The sequence below is a fragment of the Nannobrachium achirus genome, assembly GCF_963921795.1.
Source record: "Nannobrachium achirus genome assembly, chromosome: 18".
NCBI classification, from domain to species: domain Eukaryota; kingdom Metazoa; phylum Chordata; class Actinopteri; order Myctophiformes; family Myctophidae; genus Nannobrachium; species Nannobrachium achirus.
This window is the reverse complement of record NC_137825.1, coordinates 37,580,476-37,608,281: the sequence shown is the minus strand read 5'-3', so window position 1 is coordinate 37,608,281 and position 27,806 is coordinate 37,580,476. Positions and strand designations below refer to the sequence as shown.

General features: G+C 42.3%; 1 protein-coding gene across 1 annotated transcript in view; it reads right to left on the bottom strand.

Moving 5' to 3' along the window:
* LOC308303082 (IgGFc-binding protein-like) overlaps positions 1-27,806 on the bottom strand; it is a gene marked incomplete at its 3' end in the record, with an annotated part of 57,287 nt that overhangs the window by 9,525 nt on the left and 19,956 nt on the right. The window contains exons 4-28 of the mRNA XM_080747402.1: positions 23,913-24,313; positions 23,228-23,804; positions 22,554-23,137; positions 21,909-22,458; positions 21,228-21,823; positions 20,946-21,103; positions 19,923-20,323; positions 18,862-19,058; positions 17,656-18,054; positions 16,781-17,064; positions 16,159-16,436; positions 15,873-15,992; positions 15,175-15,359; positions 14,880-15,040; positions 14,330-14,569; positions 13,692-13,851; positions 13,484-13,589; positions 4,709-4,824; positions 4,121-4,396; positions 3,821-3,916; positions 3,486-3,651; positions 2,272-2,672; positions 1,528-2,104; positions 829-1,412; positions 70-637 (exon numbers count right to left, since the gene is read on the bottom strand). Of these exons, the coding sequence (XP_080603528.1) occupies positions 70-637; positions 829-1,412; positions 1,528-2,104; positions 2,272-2,672; positions 3,486-3,651; positions 3,821-3,916; positions 4,121-4,396; positions 4,709-4,824; positions 13,484-13,589; positions 13,692-13,851; positions 14,330-14,569; positions 14,880-15,040; positions 15,175-15,359; positions 15,873-15,992; positions 16,159-16,436; positions 16,781-17,064; positions 17,656-18,054; positions 18,862-19,058; positions 19,923-20,323; positions 20,946-21,103; positions 21,228-21,823; positions 21,909-22,458; positions 22,554-23,137; positions 23,228-23,804; positions 23,913-24,313 (8,181 nt within the window). The remainder of the gene's footprint in view (positions 1-69; positions 638-828; positions 1,413-1,527; positions 2,105-2,271; positions 2,673-3,485; positions 3,652-3,820; positions 3,917-4,120; positions 4,397-4,708; positions 4,825-13,483; positions 13,590-13,691; positions 13,852-14,329; positions 14,570-14,879; positions 15,041-15,174; positions 15,360-15,872; positions 15,993-16,158; positions 16,437-16,780; positions 17,065-17,655; positions 18,055-18,861; positions 19,059-19,922; positions 20,324-20,945; positions 21,104-21,227; positions 21,824-21,908; positions 22,459-22,553; positions 23,138-23,227; positions 23,805-23,912; positions 24,314-27,806) is intronic.

Below are 27,806 nucleotides of genomic sequence, written 5' to 3'. Positions count from 1 at the left end.
GTCATGAACATGAATCATGATCAATATCAAATGAACAATGTAGTTGAAAAGGCCAGACTTTGTTCTTACCACAGCCTGTGGTGTTCCTCCAGTCGCCTAAGGTGATGCCAGTTTGTTGGCACTGCAGTGCATAATCACGCAGAGCCTCGCACATGGCTACAGTCGGATCTCTGGCCTCCCTCATGTCCTCCACACACTCCTCTACATGGTCGCGTGGGTCCACCCTGCCATGGCATACGGCGAATGGCCCACTTGTCAACGTCATGACGCCACAGTATTGAGTGGAATTGTAATTTGCTGTGTTGTTCGGATACACACGAGTCTGCCCGCCGCTTTCCACACAGTGTGCTGACAGGGAGCCGTCCCGCCAACTGTCACCAAAACTCTGAGAGCTGTTGACCAGAATGCCATTGGGAGTACGGAAGTCATCATGCTGATGACCGTTGTAGTTACCACAGAGTCCACCGAGTGAACCGTTGTAGACACTGGGAGCGGTGACACGCACCAAGTGAGGCCAGTCTGCTTGTACGACCACATCAAAAGAGGTGTGGATGATGATGCTGTGAACGTTGCTGTGGAAGATGCGGATTCGGTTGGACGCAGTGGTAAATGGAAGTCCAATGACCTGACCATCAACCTGTAAGCAAAAAATAGTATAAGGTTTAAAGTGAGTGTAGGATAATCAGTGGGAAAAAGGCAAGTCTAGACTCACATTTTTAAAAGACAGTCTTAAAAGACAGATAATTACAAGTCCCTAAATATAATAATACAAAGCAGAATATGTCATACAGAATGTTCCAAATCTAATTTTGCAACTGAAATAATCACCTGCACTCTGCTGCTACCTCCTATATCAATAGACACCTGGGTCCCCTCAGCCTCAAATTTCAACAAGCGCTCAAAACCATCTCGGCCTCTGGGGACCTTCTCTGCTGTCACCGAGAAGTGGGGGTACTGGGACAATCCCATTACCCTGGCGAGGGTCAACCGACAAGCTCCAGGATACTCGTATGACAGTCCATCAAACGTGCGATAGGACCTCGGTCCCTTCACCCAGCATGTCTCGTAGCTGTTAGGTCTGCACCCCCGTTCTCCATCCTCCACCCTGCAAGACTCGAGTGGACTACATCCATGAGAGTGGCAGGTCATGGAGCCATGACTGCAGCGACAGCTCCTCCCGCAGTCATTGTCCAGGATGATAGTTTGTCCGGACCTGTAGTAGCGGCCTTCAAATGTGCAGCCACACTGAGCAAGAGGGACACAGACCCCAGCGCTGAGGACGTGTCCTGAGTTGCAAATACAGCTCTCTTGAGAAGGAATGGGGCAATTCTGGGTGGCGTTGGGGTTGACGCAAGTCGCAGGGCACCCAGTGCCGCGTGGCTCAAAGTGACTGTTGGCTGGGCAGGAGATTTCTGGACAAATTAAGATTAAGATTAAGATTGATTGACATAATTATCATTGACATTTTGCCCAAAGGCAAAACATTGTTGTGTGGTTGAAATAATTAGTAGTTTATACAGTACATACCACAGAAGCCGCGTTGCCTCCAGGTGTTCACCTGTATGCCATGTTGTTCACACTGTCTGGCATAAGCACTGAGGCCCTGGCACAGGATAGGCTGGTACCCTCCTCCTACACATAGATCATAAACACAACTGTCCACATGTGTCTGTGGGGGAAACTGTCGGTGGCAATTAGCGAAGGGTCCGGATGGGTTCTGGAGGATGCCACAGTGGTCATTGTTGCCGTAAAGATTTGTCTGAGCCGAGGTGCAGGCAGCACAGTTCAGACCTCCACATCGGGGTCCACAACCAAGATCGTCATCCCCTGACGCCTTCCAGCTATTGGCGAAAACAACATCAGAGCTCACAACCTGGCCCTGGCGGGTCCGAAAGTCATCCTGGGCGCGGTTGTTGAAGTTTCCACAGAGGCCACAAGTGGCATTCTGGTAATTGTAGGGTACGTTGATCGTGACATAATAGTTGGCATCATAAGATACCAGCAAGCCAAAATCAGTGCTCACAACCACGGAAAATCCTGACTGGTAAACTTGGACGCTGTTGTTATGAAGGGAGAACGGTGTGGCAGTGTAGCTTCCATTCACCTGCAGGTTTGTCGAACAAAATAACATTAAGTGATTTTCATTTAGTTTTTTTTGAAAAAACAACATTTTTGTGAATTTCGTTTTTTAAATGAAAACAAATTATTTTCATTGAGCAAAAAATCATACAATGAAGTACAGTATAAATTAGGTTTAACAAAATGACTAACCTTTGCCTCAGCACGGTGGCCCTTGACAATCTCAATAACTTCATCATAGACAAACACTTTTACTAGTCGAGTCCACGACACCCGGGTGCTGCCCCTGTGTTCATTCTTGCCCTCCACACGATAGTAGGGCAGACCACGGCCACACTCCTCAGATAGGACATAAGTGCAGGTGCCCTGGAAGTGAAATACTTGACGATCAAAGGTGTAGTAGTGAGGATCGCCAGTGATGGTACATGTGCGTCTCTGTACCGTCTGACAGGAGAACTGGAAAGAATCACGAAGGCAGATTTGAGAGAAAGAACAGGGTTGGTTGTAGCACTGCAGGCCCGCTGAGGTACAGGTGCACTTCTGATGGCAAGTATTGTCACTCCAGAAGGAGTCACCCAACTGGACAGGGGAACCTTGAAAACAAATCAAAAGGACAGGTTAAGGTCGATCAGGTTTTATAACATTAAACAGACAAACTTGTATTGGGTAGATCAGGGGGTTTCAACTTATGGTCTGGTAAAGGGTGCTTTACAATGTTCATGCTTCATGGACCACCAGTGGTCCATGAAGCTATGTGGTCCCTGACCATGCATTGTAATGTGTAATGTCTGAATTTCTTTATCGACCACTACTTGAGAAACAGTGCACTTGCACCGGGTGACCTATGATGACGCATCAATGTTGTCAGTTTAGTTACTGGGAAGTCGGGTGTGAAGAACTTCCACAGAAAGGGAGTTGGAATTTCAAAAAATTTACAGTAGTAGTAGTTACCTCAGGGACAGTGTGTTAAAAAAGCTTGCAGCTGTGTATATTATTAACCCATTTCATTTCAATATTCATTGATGATACTGTATTTTCGGTAGTCAATCAGTTTAATAAATTGTACTTGTCTTCTTGGGGAAATTGTGTAACGTTCCTGTTAGATTCCCAGCTCCTCCTGGCTTAGTGTCGAAGTGTCCTTGAGCAAGACACTGTAGGTGTTTCAGTGTATTGCTCCTGATGAGCAGGTCTGTGACTTGCAGTTGCATGGATGCCTCTATTGTCTGTGTGTGTGTTTGAATGTGTGAATCTAAAGCACATTGTTAAGCACCCTTTACCAGTCCATTTACCAACATTATGTAGTGTACAAAAAGCAGTGAATGGCACAAAAAAAGAAAAGAAAAACACAAAATCTCATTACTTTCAGATTTGGGCAGGAGTTAGGCTGTGATTGTGTGTTCTCTTACCATTAAACGTACAGCCTCTGGATCCCTGGTCAACACGAAAAGCCCAACGACCAGCAACGCCAACATTGCTGCCGCTACGTAAATTTGAGAAGCGGTCAGTTTGATTGTGAAAGGATGATCCAGGAATGGTGAAATGGTGTGTGGAGTTGAGCGTGTCGTAGCCAGCCTGGGGATTCACATACAAATTTTAATGAGTTGAAATTTTGTATAGTTAGAATATAGAATATTATCACTAATGTTTACACAGGTTCTGAACTACGCTCTCATGTGTGGCTAACAGCAGCTGTGAAAGCAGATAAGTTAAAAAATTAATAAAAATACAAATAAAATGGTACCTGTATAGTGCGAGAAGTTGAGGCTATAGTTCCATAATTCATCAGTACAAATGAGTACTGATTTCCAGAGATCAACACTGCTTGGAATGTTGTGCGCTGAAAAAATAAAACAAAAAGATAAATACTATTTCTGTCATATTTTGTAAATAGCAAATACATTTGTCATTCACTTATACTAATAGGTAGGTTCACAGTCACAATATCTCCCCGATCCCCAAGCAACAGCTGCTGTTAAATTGCAGTAATAATAATATTAATAAGGGTAATAATAATAATAATAAGTATAATGATAAAACTTACAGTTCCTGATGTGGGATAGTATGCCACCTCATACCATGTCACAACAAACACCAAACGGGCAGAGAAACTCAGGCCTGGGAAGTATTGATTTGTATCTCGTGTAGCCTGATTAAGGATACTGCCACTGGTGTATTGGTTGTATGTGATTGCACCATTTCCTCTGTTGTCCAAATCAGTCCAAAATGGAGCAATTAGATCTCTGGATCCATGTGGGAACCTTCGAGGGGTGTACGAGCGAAAACCGCTGTTAAAGGTAAGGTGTCCATTGTGGTTAACCTTAAAAACAAATCAGTTGAAAAAACAAACATTAAAAACACATATTTGACAGATTGTGCAATCCTGTTACATTTACTCATTTGAAATCTTGTGTGTGTGCAGTGTAGTGACTAGAACTGACTACAATCAATCATTCAAATCACATAATCACTGCATTTAATGGCTTTATTTCCTCTTTTACATAGTTTACATACAACCCAATTCTAGGCTACAGGAAGTTATTTGCTAATCGTTGAATACACAAAGAAAACGTAATAATACTGTCCCATACTAAACATATGATGTTGAAAATGACATAAATTGTATACGTACGAATATCTGATTATATCTCTGTCCAAAGTAGAAAAAAGGTCGTTGTAGGGAAATGACGGAAGAGTGCCCATCATCCTCTCGTGGGAGTGCGGTTCCACTTCTAGGGTAGAGTGGAGCTAGAGTGTACAAAAATGAGGTGATATCATAATTAGGCTAAATACTTGATTACAAATATTTATGTTTACCAGTGAGAAGAGTTGCAAAAGCTCTATATAATACCATTGCTACTACAGTAGAAACTACTGTTTTCTTACAAATCTAAACTGTAACTTACTCTATTGCATGGATGCCTGATTTCTTATTTACAGATATAATGTAAATCAACATGATTCCTTGTTCATGGCTAAATGATTGAGATTCGTTATCTACACAAGAGATGTCCATATGACAGGTTGCCGATAATACTATCAATGACCTGTGTAACGTATTCTCCGTATGCACAATATTGGATTAAAACCGTAATAGCAACTACTACTAGTAGCAAACTTTCTAGTCAATTACAATTCACAGGAAAACATGGCATAGAACCTGAATACAAGAACAAGGGTGCAAAGTATAGCTATAAAGTTCCACTTGGTTGTGTAGTATTGCACTGGGAGAATAGCAGCGCTTAGAGGGCAAAAAAATATTTGCATACTAAAGTGAGTTGTGTATAAAGTGCAGTATTGCTTTCAAGTAGTACAGGATACATTGTCCAAATAAATTGCATGGTTGTGGTTGCAAGTTTGGTTATCAAGTAACCTGTACTGAGAGAACATTTTGACACATGTTTGTCACCTTGATTAATTAGTTTCTGAGACACCAGTCTCTGAGCGGTTTTTAATGGAATGCTACAGTCCTACAAACATCTTGTTACACCAGTTAAAAGACATCTTAGATTCCCAAGCAGACAGATCGAAAAACAAAACAAAACTTGCTTCCTCATATCCAATTTCGATAAAGGCATGATCAAAACCCAAAGCCAAACTTGTTTGCTCTAAACATTCAGAAGGAGGAAATGTATTTTTTATGATAAATAAACCATGTAAAAATAGTATGTGTCCTAAATCAATGAAAAATATGTACTGTGTCATGTAGTACAGTACATTAAATATAAATGTAAATATATAGGGGCAAGTTTAAAGTACAATCTACACCAACCAACCAACCACTTTCGCACACTTTTAAAGGGGTATACCACTAATTTTCATCTGTGTTGCTTCTGTGTTGCCTAGAACTGGAATTGATTGTTGGGGTCATGTGATCGGCGACATGCAGCTCTAAGGTATATTATGACATGCGGTTCAATGTTGAAAATGATATGTCTCTTTTATGTCTCTGTCACTTCATGACCTACATAACTGTAGGTCACCCTACTAGTCCACTTGTGTCTGAAGACCTAATTTGACTGTGCTGTCAGGGCTCCCCGGCTCTGGAATGACCTGCCTTTTTTCATTCTGTACTGTAGCACTTTGAGGTTTGTTTCAAATGTAAAGTGCAATACAAATAAAATGTATTATTATGTAACACTTGCTATGCATCCTATGTCTATAATGCATGATAAACGTACTTATAATGCATTATAAATTATACTTGATAGGAAGTAAATTGTGCAATTTGAAAGTGGTTGTAGATTGTAAACCTGCCCCATTCATATTTACATTTCTTTTACATTTATTTAATTTTTATATTTAATTACCTCCTACCATATCAGTAAGACTCCTAAATCGGGAGATAGACCGTCAGGTCGCATACACAAACTCGTAGCCAATCAGGAGGGAATATGAGAAATGGGACAAATCCACGTTGATGACATGACTTTAGAGATACTGTGTACCGCTTTGCGTGATTTTAGCAGTAGGAGCGAGATCATTTAGCGACCTACAACTGGGTTGCAACCTGGTCGGTAGTTTTCACCGACTGGGTCGCTAAATCCACCGACTGGGTTGCTAAATCTACCGACTGGGTCGCTAAATCTACCGACTGGGTCGCTAAATCCACCGACTGGGTTGCTAAATCTACCGACTGGGTCGCTAAATCCTAAATGACCTCGCCCTCTCTCGATTTTAGGCCAAAATCTAGGAGCAGTGTCCAAAAATGTGTTTTGCGAAAATCGGCCTGATGGTGGCGCTAAAAGAGGGCAATGTGAGAAATGAGGGGTGGAGGTTGTGATTTGCCATCCAAGGAGTATGTGTTCAAAGTTTGGCATTGATAGGGCCAATGGTGGCGGAGATATGAGTAGGGCAAAAGTGTGACATGACAGACTGACTGACTGACAGGCGGTGGAGCTTTTCATAGTAAAGTGCGACCTGACGGTCGCAACCAATATAATACACATGCCTGTATGTATATACTGATCCATAACATTGTTGATACTTGGTACACCTACCACGCCCTTTTTATTGGTGACAGATTGCACAAACACAATACCTCTATTTCTATCTACTCTAGCTATCTTATCGAAAGGCCTTTCCATAATAACTTTTGTAATGTTACTGTTAGATTCCATGAATATATTTCTTAATACATTTTAAATGTATGTATGTTGCTGGTTATATATATATATATATATATATATATATATATATATATATATATATATATATATATATATATATATATATATATATATATATATACTGTATAGTATATATAATCCATGTTATCTATATAGTTCTACTTGTATAGATTTGGACTTACCAGAGGCCACCATACCTGCAAAGTAAATAAATACATGATTAAATGAAAATAAAATACACACCAATAATCAGAGAATTTAGTTGTAGTTTACGGTACATTTCCAGAATAGTCAAGAATGTACAGTAGGCCTACTTACTTATGATCCCTAAAAGCAACACAGGCAACATGATTGGCAGAATTCCAGCCTATTCACCAGCCTGTTCAGAACACAAGTGGTATATATATATTTTTTGTTAGTATAGATCTAATAGTCTAGGACTAGGTCATAAATGGGATAATAAAGGTATCTATCTATCTATCTATCTATCTATCAGTGGTTCTCAACCTGTGGGTCGGGGGGGGGGGGGGCAGGGAGGAACATGAAAGAGCCAAGGTATTTCATCTGACTCTCAGCCCACTCTGTATTAAAAAGGACCAAAAAGCAAAACAAACATCACAGATAAAAATCCAACGATGTCAATTTAACTCAAGAGTGTAAAAATGGACCCGTAAGAATTTCCCAAAGCAGCATCCACCCATAACGCAAACCTACTCCGGGCTCATAGCTGGATGTCATGGTATAGCTGCAGTAATGCTGTTAACTGTTTCTTTACATCAGGGGTTACCCAAACCCAGGCAGTATAAATATACAAATTATTTTATGATTTTATGATTAACTTAATGTGTAACATTGTTTTCTCACTCAACAGTAAAAAAAACAACAACATAAAGTTTAAGTGTATAGACTGGGTTTATGCACATTTCTAAAGTGACAATTTAAGGACCTTTTATTTTCACAATAGAACCATGTACACAAAATGTAATGCCTCAACTCTTAGTGCTTGTCAGGGTAGGGGGTCCCCAGTTAAAATATGATTAGTCTGGGGGTCGCGGCCTGAAAAGGTTGAGAACCACTGGTCTAGGTCACTGGTTCCCAAACACTGGGTTGGCAATTTGTGGGTCGTGGACACATTTTTATAGGCCCCTTAATTATTATCATTTAAAAACATTTTCAAAAAACATTCCCCAAAAGCTAAGATCTTCATGAATAAAGTTTTTGCATTAATAAATACAAGGAAAACCAAAGGAATTCCATAAATTATAAAACAAATGTTTAAGAATTTGTGAAAATAGCTGACCTACAAGCTCACAACACGGCGCGAAGCGGCACGTTGTGAGCTTTTAGTTTGGGTCCCGGGCTCACGCCTAATTTCTTTTTTGGGTCTTGAACTAAAAAGCTTGTGAAACACTCGTCTAGGTCAGGGGTCTTCAACGTTTCTCAGGTCAAGGACCCTTTACACGAGAGAGACGAAGCAGGCATCCCCACATACTGTAGGCCTATATAGTGTATGTTATTATGTTATGGAATTGTTACAGTAAGTATTTAACTTTTCTTTTCTTTTTGAGAATGCATCCATGCCACTTGATCTGAGGTATTCAGATGATTGTTTCATCAATGTCTGCTGACCATTGAGAGATTTGAGACTAGCTTTGAATTATTCCACAGGTATTTCTTTTTTCTTTTAAAGGTAGGGCAAGTGATTTTCTTTTTGTTAAAATAAATTGCTATCGTCTTTTTCAGGTGGAAACCTGTATGTCCAAAACCGTTTGTTTGTATTTATAATTTTTTAAATTATTTAAACTAGTGAAAACAGCCGATCTACAAGCACACAACGCCTCGCACGGCGAGGTGTGTTACATTTTAACACATTTATTTTTCCGTTTTAACCCCAAACTATACCTTACCCTACCTTTAAGTGACTATGGGTTGCCTCCAAGTGATGCTGCAGCAGCTTTGATGGCTTCATAGATTTATTTGACAGCACTATTCATGAACAACTATCTACGTGGCATAGCTGATACTAATAACTAAGGCTGGGCAATACATCGAAAATATATCGATATCGAGGTATCAACATGCAATACATACCGGTATGGATGAAGACAGCTTGAAATGAGGTATCGGTGTATGTGTCAAATTAATTAACAGACACACTATCCATGCACTTAGCACATGCAAAAAAGCAATCCATCTGTAACCAGGTGTGGTTATTTCAATAAAACCTACCTAACCCTTATATGTGTACTGTGCAGTGTGCATGTGGATATGCTATTCATTATCTGGGTTATAGGCAGGCAGTGGAACTTAAGCAGAAAAACATTAAAAACTATAAAATGCATTTGTTTTTACTAATATCGTGGGTAATATCGATATCGAGGTATTCAACATTATCGAATAGCCTTAATAACAACAACAACAACAACACTATTACTACTACTACTTAACTATTACTACTACTACTACTAAATTAATAATAATAATTACTACAAGAATGCATTCATTAATTTGCTGCAGGCTAATAGATAACAGAGCAGTAGTCACCTGTATTGTGTTTGAGTCAGCGGTCATGCAGCCACTGCGCTGACAGCATTTTATAATAGGAGGTGGAATGCTACAGTCCCACAAACATCTTGCTAAACCAGTAAAAAGAATTCATTCGAGATTCTCATCAAGGGATTATCGGAAACCAAAACCAAATTTGTTTCCTCATGTTCGATTCCAGTAAAGGCCTCCTTGAGTTTTGGAAAGACCTTTCATCTTACATGTATGTGTGTGTGGATTGCCATTTGCATCATGACCAGTTGTCTCCATCCTGTACCCCTGTTCAAAGTGTTAAGAGCTGTTGTTAAAGGCAGGTGTCTGTCAACAATCCTTACATACTTGTTCTGTAGATACACTGCGTTTCCTCTCTGGGAAGAACTGTAATTTCATACAGCTCACTTTGATTCAACCCTCCCTGGGCCTCATTTATTGAATGTCCATGTAACCCTATCTTCATCATTAAAGATACCTGATGCTTTACTTAGATGTTGTCAGTTACTTGCCTTCCCTTCTTCTCTATACAGCTTATTGCGACCTACAGACAGTCGCAGTTTGTCAGAACCGGCACAGCTTGTCCGTATGTATATGTGTAATGCCTGACACTGTGGTTCCCCTGACACATCACTGTGACATCACAGGTGACATCATAGGTGATGTCAGATACTCAGTGTTAAGGATCTCCATATATGGGCATTGTATGGGATTGTATCCCAGATGATGCCCTGTTAGGAGAACCACACTATGATCTCCATATATGGGCATAAAAGGGATTGTATCCCAGATGATGCCCTGTTAGAGGGATCCCTGCAGATGATGCCCTGTTAGAGGGATCCCTGATGCCAGGGGGAACAAATCCCTTTTATGTCCATATATGGAGATCCCTAATGTCCACGTCATCACTGATCAAAACCAACAGGCCTGATGGAAAATGCCACGTTTGTGTGTCTGTGCCTTTATGTCTGTGCCTTTATGTCTGTCTGTGTCTGTGTCACATTTGGAACAAAACACTCTCACCACCCATCTGGATCCATACAGCAGGCCTGATGGTAAATACTATTTACTGTTTGTTTGTGCCTTTCTGTCTGTCACTGTGCGGTGCCACATTTGGAACCAAACCACTTCCACCACCCATCTGTGGGTGTCTCTCTCTCAATATGTGGAGCTGACTACCATCACCTGGTTCTCCATATATGTAAACGTCCATATATGGGTATTCCCCAGAATCCCTTTTATGCCCATATATGGAGATCCCTGATGTCATCGATATACATCACTGGCCAGATGGCCAAGACATGGCGTGACCTCGCTTGTCGCCCTGACCGGTTTATTCTGTCTGTTCTCTTTGATTTGTACTCATGCCCTTATGAAGGCCAGTTGGTGGCCTCGCTTTCATTCACTCGTCACATGTTGACATTGTAAGGCAGGGAAAGCTACATAAGCCACAGGATTAACGATGCTGAACCATAAGAAAGCCCAACTTGTCAAACAATCACAGTTCAACCCCATGCATAGGTATTTAGCTATTCAGCTGCCATCACAGACAAAAGGAAATGTTGAAGACTATTATCAATATTTTGTTTGCAGATTTTTCTGTAAAATAACGGTTTTCCTGGAGGGGGGCGTACCTTCAGGTTTGAGTATGACATACAGTAACAGAAAAATTACCTCCATGTGAATATGGTCAATACTGTGATTGCACAAAAGGTGGACATTACAAGACTAGTCTACTAATTGCAAAATATTAATTTGATGTAATTGAAATTAATGTGTCCACAATATACCGATGACTCATTTGACGCAGTTGTAACATAGCAAAATACCAATGACAAATCCCATGTTGTGGATGTGTGATAATCATTATTACTAGGTTTGTGGCCCTCGCATCTAGAGATCAGGCTGCCCTCACAGCTACGACCCAACTCATATGACCATAATACAGTATAGACATCTCTGTCAGTCCTTGATTACTGTAAATCGCTCTGGATTAAAATAGTAAATTGTCCCTTTAATAGGCATATGAAGATCTCTGTATCTGTCAGTCGTTGTCCCAAATATGAAACCTGATCTCTCTCTCGCTGTGTGTGTGTGTGTGTGTGTGTGTGTGTGTGTGTGTGTGTGTGTGTGTGTGTGTGTGTGTGTGTGTGTGTGTGTGTGTGTGTGTGTGTGTGTGTGTGTGTGTGTGTGTGCGTGCGCGTGCGTGTGTGTGTGTGTGTGTGTGTCTTTTGCGTGTTCTAGCCAACCAAACCTGTCAACAGCAGCAGAGTTCTAATTCAGAGTCGAGAGCAAGGTAGGGCTAGTGGGTTGACTATTTTTTACTCCTTTTTTTGTACTATTTTTTACCAGTTAGAACAGTGTTACTATCCGTCTCCTAACCAGTTCCATAGACAGATGACTCTGAAAAAAAAAAAAAAAAATCTCTCTCCGTCCGTGTGTCCAGTGAATAGGGGAGGGCCCCTCGAGCCCTTGACACATTGTTACGTAGCTTGAAGATCTGTTCTAAAAAATGTTATCTATATTTTTTGAGTTCAGAAGTTCATATTCAGAGTCACTGGACTGGTTTTAAGATGGGGATGACAACTGAGGAATTCAGAATGTTGACAGTGAAATAGATTTAACTGAAATTCTGTATTCTGCATGTGAGTTCTGTTTGTCACGTACACTGTGTCTCAGAAGTCACAGTGTCCGAGTTGTCTTTGCCCCTGGCAGAGGGCCTTGACGTAACTATTTTTGATCATCCTTTTTTGTCACCCTTTTCGGCAATCTACGTTCTAGCAAGGGCTAGAACGGACTAGAACGGACAACAAGGGTTCATATTTTAGATTGTAATTAGAGAAATGAAAAAGTGAGAGTTAAAATGTTTTAATTTTAAGACCAAAAGATTTTTGAACTTGAAATATCCCTTTTACCACAATGAGCAATGCTGTCTTCTGTGGTTTATCTTATGCTGCCCCCTACTGTTGCTCAATAGAATAGATTATACTGTAACTGCTAGCATTGTGTAACAATTAGAGAACTATCACAACATTTACTTCATCATTTTCATCTTTCATCTTCACCATCATACATTCTTTTTTTATATTTACATTAAATTAAATTAAAACAAAACAATAAAATTGCAAGCTCCACCATGTAAGGTTTGAAAATAACTGAAAGATAATTTTAAATAAATTATTATCTTTCGACCAAATCTGTAACTGCGTCCATGCATGCATGTATGTGTGTGGGCACACCCGAGTGTGTTCTCTTCTTAAGCCATGGTTGCAACAGTCAGTGAAGTGACAACCAGGATCAGCAGGGATGCAAAGTGACCGGGAGTGCCACTTGGCACAGACCTCACCGGCCGATCACCTGGGAAAGGAAAAGACAAAATACTATTAAATCCCTAAGGTAACTAACAGATAATATGGGATTTATACATTTACGGTGCTGTATGGCAGTGTTTCTCAAACTTTCAGGTCTCTCCCTAACTCTGACACAAATGGAACCAAATATTTGGTTCCATTTGTACACTGTCAGAGTTACAGTACATAGTTGTATGGGTCAATTTAGACCTCTCTAAAGGAACCCACAGAGTCCCTGGAATCCACTTTGAGAACCACTGCTGTATGGTACAGTACTGTAGGTTCTGGGGTGAATTTACCACGAAAAATAAATAAAAAGTACACCAACAGCAACACTGCTGTGTATGTGTCATATCTGATATCTGAGAAGCTACAATCATAAGATAACTGTACCTCCACTCGGCATCTTCCAGGTTAGTGGGCCCAGTCCCAGTGAGACGCCTTCAATATCATAGGACACCTCCCTGCGCTGTCTATGGCGGTAGCCAGGGTAGCAATGCTGCAGGAAAATACATACATAAAGTATTTGAGACATTTAGCCAAAGCTCAAAGACACAAAACTGTGGCACACGCGCACATCCACACGCACACTGATACATACAGCAGTGCAGTCCTGCTGGCCTAGCAGACACAAGTGGATCTGGCAGTGCAGGAAGATAGTGGGGAAGTTTTTGAAGGTGAACATCCTGAAGGAGAAACGTGCCACGTCGGAGACACCATTCTTGTCCAGCTCTACTGTAGTGTCCTTTTCACTAGGACACCTGGACCACAAGGAGGAATGTTGCAATTATTACAAAACAATCTAGCAAGTAGATCAAGGAGGGAGATACTAACAGGACTGAAAGAGAGAAGACAAGTGTTTGAGGATGTTTATGGGCTACAAATGGCCTTGGGATGTCTGTGTACGTATGTATGTGTAATGTATGTATATATATATATATATATATATATATATATATATATATATATATATATATATATATTCAATTATTGAGTGTTTTGCCTTTGGGGGACCAATTGCAATACCCTCAAGGCCCATCAGTGGTCCCCTGTCCACAGTTTGAGAATCCCTGTTCTAGTTTAGGTTTTGTCATGTTAAAGTTTTTCCCTGCCACTTTCGCTAAATGCTTGCTCAGCAGGGGACATGTTCGGCTTGACGGCTTCTGCTCTAAAGTATTATGTAACTTGTTATGATTTGGCAGCATAATAAAATTGAATTGAAAAATGTAAATAGCTCACTCTCTAACAAGGAGATTCCAGCGGACAGGATAGTTGGCGTCGTTGACAGGCGTGGCCCAGCAGGAGTCCAGAACAGTGGCTAGCTGTTGACCGTCAACTCCCTCCGATCGCACCTCGATGTACATCCTCTGGTCCATTTCCACTTCCATGTTACTATCACCAGTGTAGTGGAAACTGTAGTCGGCGTCTAAGAATGGGATCATTCTCATACGATAACGGCCCATCCCTGATGGAAGTCTCCTGGACACAATGCTACAGAAAAACGAAACTAATAAATGATACTGTATATAGACAACACAACACTTGTGCTTAATCGGTATTGGCACTTGCAAAAAACAAGGTAAAAGCATCTCTATTCAAGACTGAAAAATATAAGGAAATGTCTTGGCTCACACCTCAATGAAGCTGAGGCCGACAGTCAGAGATAATTCACAAGGAGTAATTCATGTATTCAAAACAGACTAACTAAAACCACCTTGGTGCCTTACTGCCTTCCAATGGGATGATTTATGGGAAATAAGGTAATGGGATGCATACTGTAGGCTCTTACCTCTCTATGGGGTTAATGCCTACAGCCATAGACAGAGACTGGGTCAGAGGGTACTCGCAGCTGAAAGGGAGGTGGATGTTCCTCTTACGACTGATGATCGCGTCATGGGGGTCCACGTCACCCTGGATGACATTCTTGTACATGAAGTAGGAACCATTGCTCTGTCAGAGGAAATGACAAAAGTGTATTAGAGATGCAAATGTATACTTTATACAGCATGAATCCTATCCTAGACAGGTATCTAGTGCACTGATAAAAGTACAACTGCAACATTCTAGCCTTTGGACATTTTTACCGAGAGAACTGTCCCACACTGCTCTGCATTGTTATCAAAGTGGAACACCAGCCTTCCGTCCTGCAGAGTCCCATTGCAGGATGAGTCCTTGAGGTGGAGGATCTCAGGATGGAAGCCAGCTTCAAACAGCTGGCAGCGGGACAGGGACATGTTGCCTGCACTACTGGCACACGAGACAAATGAATCTATGTACGGGAGAGAGATCAAAATATATTTTATATTTAAATGTAATGCACTAAAAACAACAAATACAACTATGCTCTTAATAATAATAGCAACATTGTATGCAGTGACATTTCTATGTGTTGCCATGAATGAAGTGTGGCATATGATTACTTCTCTCTATCTTTCAAGACACGTTAAGTGTGGCATATAATTATGAAAATGCAATAATCTCCTGTTGAGGATTAATAAGGACTCTACTGCATTCAGAATTTCAGACCCCATCATGTCATTAATTAAACATAATTAATTATGCTTGAGTGTTTCAGACTCTTGAACCTCTACACCCTATGAAGAGTCTCAGGGCCCTGATGGGCTGACCTGGCATACAGTACCAACCATTCCACTGTCAGAAAACCGCATTCATGTAAAGACAATCCATACAGCACTGTTAACTTGTCGAACTTGTTGAACTATATTGAAACTATGTTGAAATACGGTTTCATCATTGTTGTTCAGTGTGACCTGTACTGTACCGTAGCTCTCGTTGTTGCGACGATGGTGGTTCTCATCACAGAAGCAGCCGTAGACACCACCCTTCTCGCCACACCACTCATGCTCGACACAGTCCAGCTCCTCACAGGGGTCTATCTCCGCTGGGGACATGGAGACATAAAATGAATAAGACAGTGTAACACAAAGTGGAAAATAGTAATACCTTTAGTCCAATCTGGGACAAAAGTTTATTATTATTATTATTTTTTCAAACAATGAATTTTTCTTTTGTTATCTTAGCTATTCATCAATACAGTGTCTACGTACCACACTGCAAATCAGCACGCCACTGGGGGATTTCCAGCCCCAAGACTGCGCAGGTTCTCTCATAGGACGAGACAGCCGAACACAGCTTGCCATTGGCCGGCGTGTAGAGGCAGAGGTCATAGACACAGGAAGTGAAGAATGGCTGAGGGTCAGAGTGCAGGTGGCAGGTGCTGAACGGGCCAGTTGTGTTGGTGATGATGCCACACAGCTGTGAGAACTCCTCTTTGACGCGACAGTTTTCTATGCCGCCACCGCTACGGTCATCTGTGGCCCCGCATCTAGCAAGGATAGGGAGAGGCTCAGGTTAAGCCAAATCTAACTATTATGTAACTAATTGTCCTACAGCTGTGTCGCTTGTTCAAAAGTATCACGATGTGTCACATTTTAATTGGAAGATCTGCTCTTTTTGGCAATCAAGCTGTTATGTGATGAAGTATGAATTAGCCTTTACACGTCTGCTGTCTAAGATGCAGTTGCTTTTCACATACAGTTTAGTTTCCTTTCTTTTTGGGGGAATCTCAAACACAGTCTAATGATGCTTCTGGATTCAGTTATGTTTTTTCACATTGTTCTATATGATGCAGTGTGTTGACAGAAAATATCAGTTGATGCATTGGCTCACCCAGAACGGCTTGTGGGAGACTTCCAGCCATTCCCAAAATTGTTGTCATTCTGTGCCACTGTGCCGTCGGGCAAGGCTTTGTCATCTGCAGGGTCACCGTTGAAGTTACCACACATGCCAACAACTCTGTTGCGGTGGTTCTGACCCACTCTGACCAACAGCGTGCTCTGGCCATCAAACTGGACAATCACGTCGCTGGTGTCGACCACTACATAAGATCCATCTCTTTCCACCTGAGCTAGACTGCCTGCAGTGGCAGGGAGAGATACATCACGGTTGTTAACCTGGAATATAAGAGAGAGAAACATTGATATTTGATCATGAATATATTTTTTCACATAGGCCCCGGTCTTTTGACGTCTTTTGAAAATGCTGAGCTTACCATGTGGGTTTGTGTGTGTGTGTGTGTGTGTGTGTGTGTGTGTGTGTGTGTGTGTGTGTGTGTGTGTGTGTGTGTGTGTGTGTGTGTGTGTGTGTGTGTGTGTGTGTGTGTGTGTGTGTGTGTGTGTGTGTGCCCTTGTGGGTGTGTGAGAGAAGACACTATTGTAAACTGCTGGAGCACGGTTGATTCATTCTGCTTCAACTCTGGAACCGATTGACACAATTCTTTTTTCCACTGAATCACAAAGACTGTGTCTGTTTGCGTGATCTATCAGTGGGCCCCCCCAAAATATATATATATATATTTTTTTTTATGAAAAGGTGAAGAAAAATAACAAAATCCTGGCACACCTACCTTGGTGCAATTTTGCCCTCTGGCATCCAATGAGTTTTAATACATAATATAATGTTGGTGTGTCCCAAGCTCAGTCTAGTCTTTTACTCTTTAGTAGCAAACAAAAATTGGGTTTGTTTGCTTTTAGCAATGCATTTACCTTCACTCTCCTGTTGGCTCCAATCCTGACATAGGCTGTCTCTTGTTGATTTGACAGGTATATGTCCACTGCTGACACAAATGACACTTGGTTGCTGCCACGGTGGTTGTTAGTCGCGACCACTCTGAAGAACCCAGTTTCAGTGCCAGTTTGATTCACACTCTCTGTGATGACGTAAGAGCATGTGCCCTGGAAATGAGCCAGTGCACCATCAAAGGTGACATAGTGGGGGTCTCCCCACACGCTGCAGGTGGTCCATGCTTCAAAGCAGCCCAGTTGGCCGTTTTTGATAGCGCACTCCTGCGTGCGGTTACAGGATACAGCAGAGCAACGAAGATCATTCGGGGCAAAGCATTCACATCGCTGGGAGCAACCGGGTGTCCAGAAAGACTCCCCAGCCTGTAACATGTAAGAGAAAGAGAGACTGTGTTTTGAGGACTTCTGTTTCATAATCATGTTGTCAGTGGCTCTTACAGTATATGTTCCATGTTGTCAGTCATGTTAATGTTTTTCCACTCTGCACCTGTAGGCCTATACTGTAACTGTACAGTAAATGCTTTTGCAGCACTAGTTATCTGCTCATTATTCGTAACACAGCAACCTAGACAATCTGTATTTCAATGTGTTTTTCATAAACAAAATAGGAATCATGAATTAAACTTGGGATAAATGCTCATGTTTGTTTAGATTACAAACATTAGATTACATTTGAGGGAATTGGAGGATTTTTTTTTATGGAGACCCAGTAGGCCGGAATGGAATGTATTAGTTTGCTACTTTGGTAGTAATCACACAAACGGCAGAAACATAAGGAAGTCAAAGTGGACAGTGTGTGTGGATCATGCCGGTCAAATCACATTAATGCCTGATTGTATCTGAACTTTGAGATTGTTGTTGCTTTTCAGTATGCCATGGTTAAAATGTCTGTCATACGGTATCAAATAATACACTAAAATCCACTGAAAACCCTGAGACTACAGTCAGGGAAGGGTGGGATTTATTGCTAAACCCATTTAGACCTGAGGCCAATTCTAAACCACGCCTTATAAATCCTGACCTACATTTTCAGAAAAAAAGTAAATGGGTTAAAAATGCAACCTTTTATTTGTATGGGACATAACAGTTATCAAAAGGTTTTGAAGTGGAGCTTTAAGTGGACATAGTGAATAGAACATATTATGAGGATCTGACTGGAATGCAACTTACCCCAAAGTAGAATCCATCGTACTGGCAGCCACAGCTTTCCACAGGGACACACTGGCCTCCACTCCTGAGATAACCGTCATCACAGAAACAGCCCTCAGAGCACACTTGCTCACAGCTAGCGTCAATGCTGCTGGCACATGTGTGCCCGCAGTCTGTGCCACAAAGCTCATAATGGCTGTTTGCTGGACAATCAAGCCCTGCAAGGGAGAAAGTGAGGTTTAGTTTATACAGTAGGCAATCTATGCATGCTTCATACTTAAAGTAGGCTTAATTGGCTGATAAAGTATTTCCAGTAAAGACAGTGTGTTTATTCATCTGTCTGATGGCATCTGAATAAGCCTTGTCTGACTGCATTTGTAATGATATACAGATATATCCCGCCTTTCTAAACAGGCTGGTGAGGCGGGTTCCGTTGTGGGAACCTCACTGGAGGATGTGCGTACAGCGAGGAAGCTGGATGCCATCATGGAGAAACCCTCCCCCTCTCCTCCCGGGGTGGAACTACACTGAAACCTGGCCGGTCCTTCGTGCCAGTTGCTTTGAGGATTTGCAACGAGACACACAATGATGTATCAACTAAGGTACTGTATCTGAACTCTAATGACATTCTTAGGGTATGGTTAATGCGCGTTCCTTTTTTTCCCTCCGCTGTGAACACTGACACTTTCTAAAGTGGCGTGGCTGATTGAGGACCTTTAGTAAAGAAGGTTAGTTTATTCTTCAGTCTGATGGCATCTTAATAGTCCTTGTCTGACTCATAGACGTAAACAAAATGGCCAGTGTTACGCCATTGGTTTCTTCAGACCGTAAATGATGCCCATTTAATTTTTTTTAGATTATAATGTATTGCAAACGGTAGAAGGGAAAATAGCAACATCCATGCTGGGCCTTTATTAGGAACAGCAGGCTGAACAAGAACCCAGAAGTGAGCTTCAATTCCAGGGAAGTGGGCTTCCCCCTTGGTCTGACTAGATTTGTACTGATATATTTGTATGAACAGAGCCAAGAACAATAGATTTGAACCAGTTGTCTTGGGTGCCAGAGTAAACTTGTTAACTTACTGCAGGTAGTGTTCTGCCTCCAAGGGTAGATTCTAACGTTGGCAGACTGACAGGCGCTGACGTAAGTCTGAATAGCTCTGCACAGCACATCCCGGCCTCTGTTCCCCGTAATGCACACATCAAACACACAGTCATTGAAGTAAGGCGTTGGGTCCACCTCCCCATGGCAGAAACTGAGGGGGCCTTCAGAGGCTCGGATCACCTCACATTGGGCCCTAGAGGGCGCCTCGTTGGCACAGCGCGGGCAGGACGTGCCACAGCCTTCACTGCAGGTGTGGTTGCTGGGCACCTTCCAGGCATTACCAAAGTGAGTGACAGATGAGGCTGCAACTCCAATGGCGGTGAGGAACTCGTCATTCTGGTTCCCGTTGAAGTTCCCACACAGTCCGCATGTTTTCCCACTGTTTTTTGAATTTTTTTGAAAACAAATGTTTAAATCAGAAGATAGATCTACTTTGTCTTGCTGACATTGAGAGTAGTTTTGCAACTAAATCAAATGTGGGAAAGCGTGGTATCATAAAAAAAATTACATTATCATTATTATGCTGAATTCACACCAACAGTGTCAACGATAGTATGGTAAAATGCAGTACATTAAGTGAGTCCAAGGTCATGAGTGACAGCCATTTGTGTCAATGTGTGCAGCAAATAATGAAAAGAAAATTTTAAATAGCAAATGACTAAATACTAACTACATGACCTAGTAGACCTACTGTATGTATTGGCTAAAATGAGTAGAGTGCTAACAAACACGCTGCAAGAGACGAGCAGCAGCAGGTTGTCTCTACTTCTCCTCCGCAACTATCTGCTCTCTTTCGGGCAGAGCAGATAGATCATCTCTACTGTATGTGAGGTGCAGGAACACAGCCACCGGAGCTGTCGCTGCTCCCACAAAGCCTGTTGTTTACTTGCTAACGCTTGCTACAGTAAATGCTAACACCTTTACAGACTTGAATTGTTACTATACTGTAGATAGAACAAGACATTTATTTAATTAACAGCAGAAAAATACATGAAACATACCTATAGTTTGAGGGTACAGAGATGGACACCCAAGTTGACCCATCGTAGCTGACACTGAGCCCAAAGTCAGTGTTGACAAATGTGCGATGTCCACTTAGATAGACAGACACACGACCACCATCCAAGAGAATAGGCAAGTTTCTAGACACACCATTCACCTTAAGGAAAGTTTAAATAATTGTGATTAATAAGATTTATGAAAAATAATGTGCTTTTTTCGAATGAGTTACAAAAATTGTTATATAAAACACAACAAGGCAATGCCTGGTTCACACAACTGACCTGCACCTCTCCACGTCTCCCCCTTGACATGTGCACCTGGTAGCCCCACACACTGACAAACACTTCAGCCGTGATGGAGACACGGGATCCTTGCCATGCCTCATTCTTGGCATCTACTTGAAACTGCTGCAGACTGGTGTCATTGCACACGGTCGCCAGAACATAGCGGCAGGTCCCCTGGAAGTCAAACGCTTTGCCATCAAAGGTGAGGTAGTGAAGGTCTCCGGAGGCAGAACAGGTGCCATGGGGACTTGGGTAGCAGCCATAGTCACCGTCTGTCACCCGGCAGGATTCCTGGGGAGCGCAGGTTCTGGGCGTGCAGTGGACCGCGCCGGTGGTGCCGTTACAGCTACAGTAGCTCTGACACTCCTCACCAGCCCAGAAGCTCTCACCAGCTTGACGATAACGGCCCTCATGCTGGCATCCACAGCTTATGGTCGGCACACACCGATTGCCACTGAGGAGAAAGCCATCATCACACTGGCACCCTTCCTGGCACACGGTGGCACAGTAAAAGGGGAAGGACAGACTGGGGCAGGAGGATGGGCAGGAGGTGCCACAAAGTTCATAGTGGCTGTTAGATGGACATGTTTGCACTGGAGAAAGAGAAAGCACAAACGTCATGAACATGATCAATATCAAATGAACAATGTTGTAGAAAAGGCAAGACTTTGTTCTTACCACAGCCTGTGGTGTTTCTCCAGTCCCCTAAGGTGATGCCAGTTTGTTGGCACAGCAGTGCATAATCACGCAGAGCCTCACACATGGCTACAGTCGGATCACTGGCCTCCCTCATGTCCTCCACACACTCCTCTACATGGTCGCGTGGGTCAACCCTGCCATGGCATACGGCGAATGGCCCACTAGTCAACGCCATGACGCCACAGTAATTTGTTGGGTTGTTCGGATTCCGAGTCTGCCTGCTGGTTTCCACACAGTGTGCTGACAGGGAGCCGTCCCGCCAACTGTCACCAAAACTCTGAGGGCTGTTGACCAGAATGCCATTGGGAGTATGGAAGTCATCATGCTGATGACCGTTGTAGTTACCACAGAGTCCACTGAGTGAACCGTTGTAGACACTGGGAGCGGTGACACGCACCAAGTGAGGCCAGTCTGCTTGTACGACCACATCAAAAGAGGTGTGGATGATGATGCTGTGAACGTTGCTGTGGAAGATGCGGATTCGGTTGGACGCAGTGGTAAATGGAAGTCCAATGACCTGACCATCAACCTACACAAAGAACAATATAAGAGGTTTAGTTTAAGGATTCACAGAGGGAATAAGACATTACTAATATGTTCTAATTTTGCAACTGAAATAATCACCTGCACTCTGCTGCTACCTCCTATGTCAATCGACACCTGGGTCCCCTCAGCCTCAAATTTCAACAAGCGCTCAAAACCATCTCTGCCTCTGGGAACCTTCTCTGCTGTCACCGAGAAGTGGGGGTACTGGGACAATCCCATTACCCTGGCGAGGGTTAATTGACAAGCTCCAGGATACTCGTAAGACAGCCCATCAAATGTGCGATAGGACCTCGGTCCCTTCACCCAGCATGTCTCGTAGCTGTTAGGTCTGCACCCCCGTTCTCCATCCTCCACCCTGCAAGACTCGAGTGGACTACATCCGTGAGAGTGGCAGGTCATGGAGCCATGACTGCAGCGACAGCTCCTCCCGCAGTCATTGTCCAGGATGATAGTTTGTCCGGACCTGTAGTAGCGGCCTTCAAATGTGCAGCCACACTGAGCAAGAGGGACACAGACCCCAGCGCTGAGGACGTGTCCTGAGTTGCAAATACAGCTCTCTTGAGAAGGAATGGGGCAATTCTGGGTGGCGTTGGGGTTGACGCAAGTCGCAGGGCACCCAGTGCCGCGTGGCTCAAAGTGACTGTTGTCTGGGCAGGAGATTTCTGGACAAATGAAGACATAAAACATTATTGACATTCATATCATTGGCATTTCCAAAGGCAAAACATGTAGTTGATATAGTTCATACATACCACAGAAGCCGCGTTTCCTCCAGGTGTTCACCTGTATGCCATGCTGTTCACACTGTCTGGAATAAGCACTAAGGCCCTGGCATAGGATAGGCTGGTACCCTCCTCCTACACATAGATCATAGATACAACTTTCCACATATGTCTGTGGGGGAATTTGTCCATGGCAATTAGCGAAGGGTCCGGATGGGTTCTGGAGGATGCCGCACTGGTCATTGTTGCCGTAGAGACTTATCTGAGCCGAGGTGCAGGCAGCACAGAGCAGGCCTCCGCATCGGGGTCCACAACCAGGATCGTCATCCCCCGACGCCTTCCAGCTATTAGCAAAAACAACATCAGAGCTCACAACCTGGCCTTGACGGGTCCGGAAGTCATCCTGGGCACGGAGGTTGAAGTTTCCACAGAGGCCACAAACGGAATTCTGGTAATCGTAGGGCACTTTGATAGTGACATAACTGTATGCATCATAGGATACCAGCAAGCCAAAATCAGTGCTCACAACCACGGAAAATCCGGACTGGTAGACTTGGACTCTGTTGTTACTGAGGGAGAACGGTGTGGCAGCATAGCTTCCATTTACCTGCAGGTAAATGAGTAAAAGAAAAATTATAAAATTATAACATCTTTGAGTAAAAAATTATACAATGAATGAACTACAGTAAAAGTTTGGCTTAATAAAATGACTAACCTTTGCCTCAGCACGGTGGCCCTTGACAAGCTCAATAACTTCATCATAAACAAACACTTTTACTAGTCGGGTCCACGACACCCGGGTGCTGCCCCTGTGTTCATTCTTGCCCTCCACACGATAGTAGGGCAGACCACGACCACACTCCTCAGATAGGACATAAGTGCAGGTGCCCTGGAAGTGAAATACTCTGCGATCAAAGGTGTAGTAGTGAGGATCGCCAGCGATGGTACATGTGCGTCTCTGTACCGTCTGGCAGGAGAACTGGAAAGAATCACGACGGCAGATTTGGGAGAAAGAACAGGGTTGGTTGTAGCACTGCAGGCCCGCTGAGGTACAGGTGCACTTCTGATTGCAAGTGTCGTCACTCCAGAAGGAGTCACCCAATTGGACAGGGGAACCTTGAAAACAAATCAAAATGACAGGATAAGGTCGATCAGGTTTTATAACATTAAACAGACAGCCTTGTATTCGGTACCGTAGTTTATTATCCAAAGCTGGGATTAAAAAAGAAATACAGTGGAATAACTACTGTACATACTCTACATCACATTCACTAACATTCACAGTATATTACACATACTAATCATCAGTGTTGGAACGCCAAGTAGTAAATTGCACTGATCGTGTTGGTTTCCTGTGTCATCTTGGGAAAATTACGTATCGTTCCTGTTTGATTGGGCAAGACACTGTAGGGGGTTCAGTGTATTGCAATTGATATGTTGATTGATGATGTGACTGATGTGGTTGGTGACTTGCATGAATGCATCAGTGTGTGAAGGTTTTTGAATGTGTGAATGTAAAGCAAATTGTAAAGCACCCTTTACCAACAACCAACAACATTGTAGTGTGTAGCCCTACAAAAAGCAGTGAATGGCACAAACATTACAACACTAAATGTCACTGCTTTCAGATTTGGGCAGAAGTTATTCTGTGATTGCATTTGCGTGTTCTCTTACCATTAAACCCACAGCCTCTAGATCCCTGGTCAACACGAAAAGCCCAACGTCCAGCAACGCCAACATTGCTGCTGCTAACTAAACTTGTCTCATGGCTATTTCCACGGTGAAAGGATGATCCAGGAATGGTGAAATGGTGTGTGGAGTCGCGTGTGTCGTAGCCTGCCTGGGAATTCACATAAAATTGGTTGTAAGTTTTGTACAGGTGAGTATTATCACTAGGTTCTGAATTACATGCTTGTGTGACAGCAGCTGTGAAAACACTGAGCAGATAAGGGCCCGATTCATACTCCACTTTTAGAGCCGAATTTATTTTGGTTTGGCTCTGTGTAAGCTACAATATGACGTCATTCAGAGGTTCTGGGGGAGGTACCGTCATTAATTCAGCTATTCGGTCCCACTGAGATTTTGTGACTCCCCGAACCGAACAAAATTCAAAATAGAGTATGAATCGTCCCCAAGTTATAAAAAATGCATTAAAATAAATCCATTTGTAATTGTTCTACCTGTATATTGCGATTGTATGAGGCTACTGTTCCATAAATCATCAGTAGAAATGAGTACTGATCTCCAGAGATCAACACTGCTTGGATTGTTGTGCTCTGAAAAAAGAAAAGATGATAAATACTATTTCTGTTAGGTTGATTACATTTGTCATTAATTTATACTTTGCCATTAAATCTGCCCAAATTATTTCATTATTCATACAGGAGTATTACATTCATGAGATAATTCAATTATTATTATTATGGGTAATTATAATAATAATCTATACTATTATTCACAGAATCTGTGTGCGTATTACACAAATTTAGTCCTTGGCTTAATAGCGTCTGACCATCTCAAAGTCAGCTGTCTGTCCCATGGCTACTGAATATGCAATCACTTAAAAACCATATGCAAATCAGGGACCTGCCCCAAATTATAGATTTATCGACTGTGGATCGTCAGCCAATGGCGTTGCTCATTAATTGCCACTCGGTACAGCTCACCCCTGACCGCTGGGTTGTGCAGAGATATGGCAAAATAGTGGGAGAATAGTGGGAGATCAAGGGGTAAGAGGTCATAGGTCAATGTATCATAATGAGATGCATATGTGTATTGAAGTTTTATTGCTGATGGTCAAACGGGTTGATGGGTACTGAGCCCCAGAGTTGCCATTGAGAGAGGGGGGGGGACATAGTAACTTGTGGCCTCGAGATAGTTTCACGTGCCCACGAGTTACGTTATGTTGTGGGTATGAGATACTATCTCGTGGGAATGAGATGCTATCTTGTGGCCACAAAATACTATCTTGTGGCCACAAGATACTACGTCGACGACGGTGGCCACGTGGTACTATAGATTTTCTTTTTTCTCTCTCCACTCCGGAGCTCCGTAGATGAGCTATGCCTGTTCAAAGTTAGCATCTTTTAATTGATTGCTACAGCCTTTGGCCAATTGTAGTGAGTTTCGTGTCTTCGCCATTAGGCTTAGCCCTCATATTGCTGAGTTTCGTAAAAATTACTGCACGGTAATAGGCCTGGAATGCAAAAAATGGCAAAAGAAGAACAAAGCCAAGAAAAACTAAATCAGACCACAGCATTGCTTGACCCCCTAATAATAATACAATACTTACAGTTCCTGATCTTGAATAGTATGCCACCTCATACCACGTCGCAACAAACACCAAACTGGCAGAGAAACCAAGGCCTGGGAAGTACTGATTGATATCTTGTGTAGCCTGATTAAGGATACTGCCACTGGTGTATTGGTTATATGTGATTGCACCACTGTCTCTGTTGTCCAAATCTGCCCAAAGTGGAGCAATTATATCTCTCTCCCTAGATGGGAAACTTTCAGGTCTAAACGACCTATAAGGAGAGGCAAAGGTAAGGTGTCCATTGCTGTTAACCTGAAAAACAAATTAGTGGATAAAACAGACATTACAAACAAATATTTGACAGATGTGGTTGTGTTATTTTTTCATGAAAGACATCCTTTTAAAATTGAAATCTTTTACACTTGTATAGTTAAATGAACACAGGTGTGTGCACTGTGCAGTGTACTTACTAGAACTGCATGCGAGAATAATTCAAATCACATAATCGCTGCATTTAATCGTTTTATTTTGTCTTTTACATACATTTGTTCTAGTAGGCTAGGAAGTTATTCGCTAATCACCTGTAATCATTGAATACACAAAGAAAACGACAATAATGTCCCATACAAAAAATATAATGTTGCAAATTAGATAAATTGTATACATACGTATATCTGATTATATCTATGTCCAAAGTAGATAAAAGGCTGTTGTAGGGCAATGAGAGGAGAGCTCCCATCATCCACCTGCCGGAGGCTGGTTCCAGTTCTAGGGTAGAGTGGAGCTAGAGTGGACACGCACACGTTTCAACGTCAGAACATATACTACTTTACTTCAGTCTTATGTCACATACTGTATACAGTACTTCCTTGTCCTAGCCCACACTCTGCGTGTAACATCAGCATCCCATAATAACCACATGGTCGCATCTTTGCCACTGTATAGCAACACACAGAAAACCCAACGCATTACAGTGTGACCCACGTTATTAGAACATACAATAGTGTGTACAAAAATGAGGTGATGTCACAATTAGGCTTAGCCTAATTGCCTAATACTTGATTACAAATATTTCAGTTTAGTATACCTTAGGACGGTGATTTAAATTTTAGTTTTTTCATTTTAAGCATAAAATCTAATCAAATGAATAAGTTGCCCCCACACAGAACTACTTTTACATGACGGTTTTGACAATATATCTTTGTTAATACTTAATAGGCCTACATCTTTCTTTGAGACCTAGACATGAGACCTTATTCATAAGCCAACAAACATACTAGTGATACCTTTCAAAAGATGGGGTAGAAATCGATTGATTTTGTTTGCGATTTTGCAACATTATGGACCGGACTG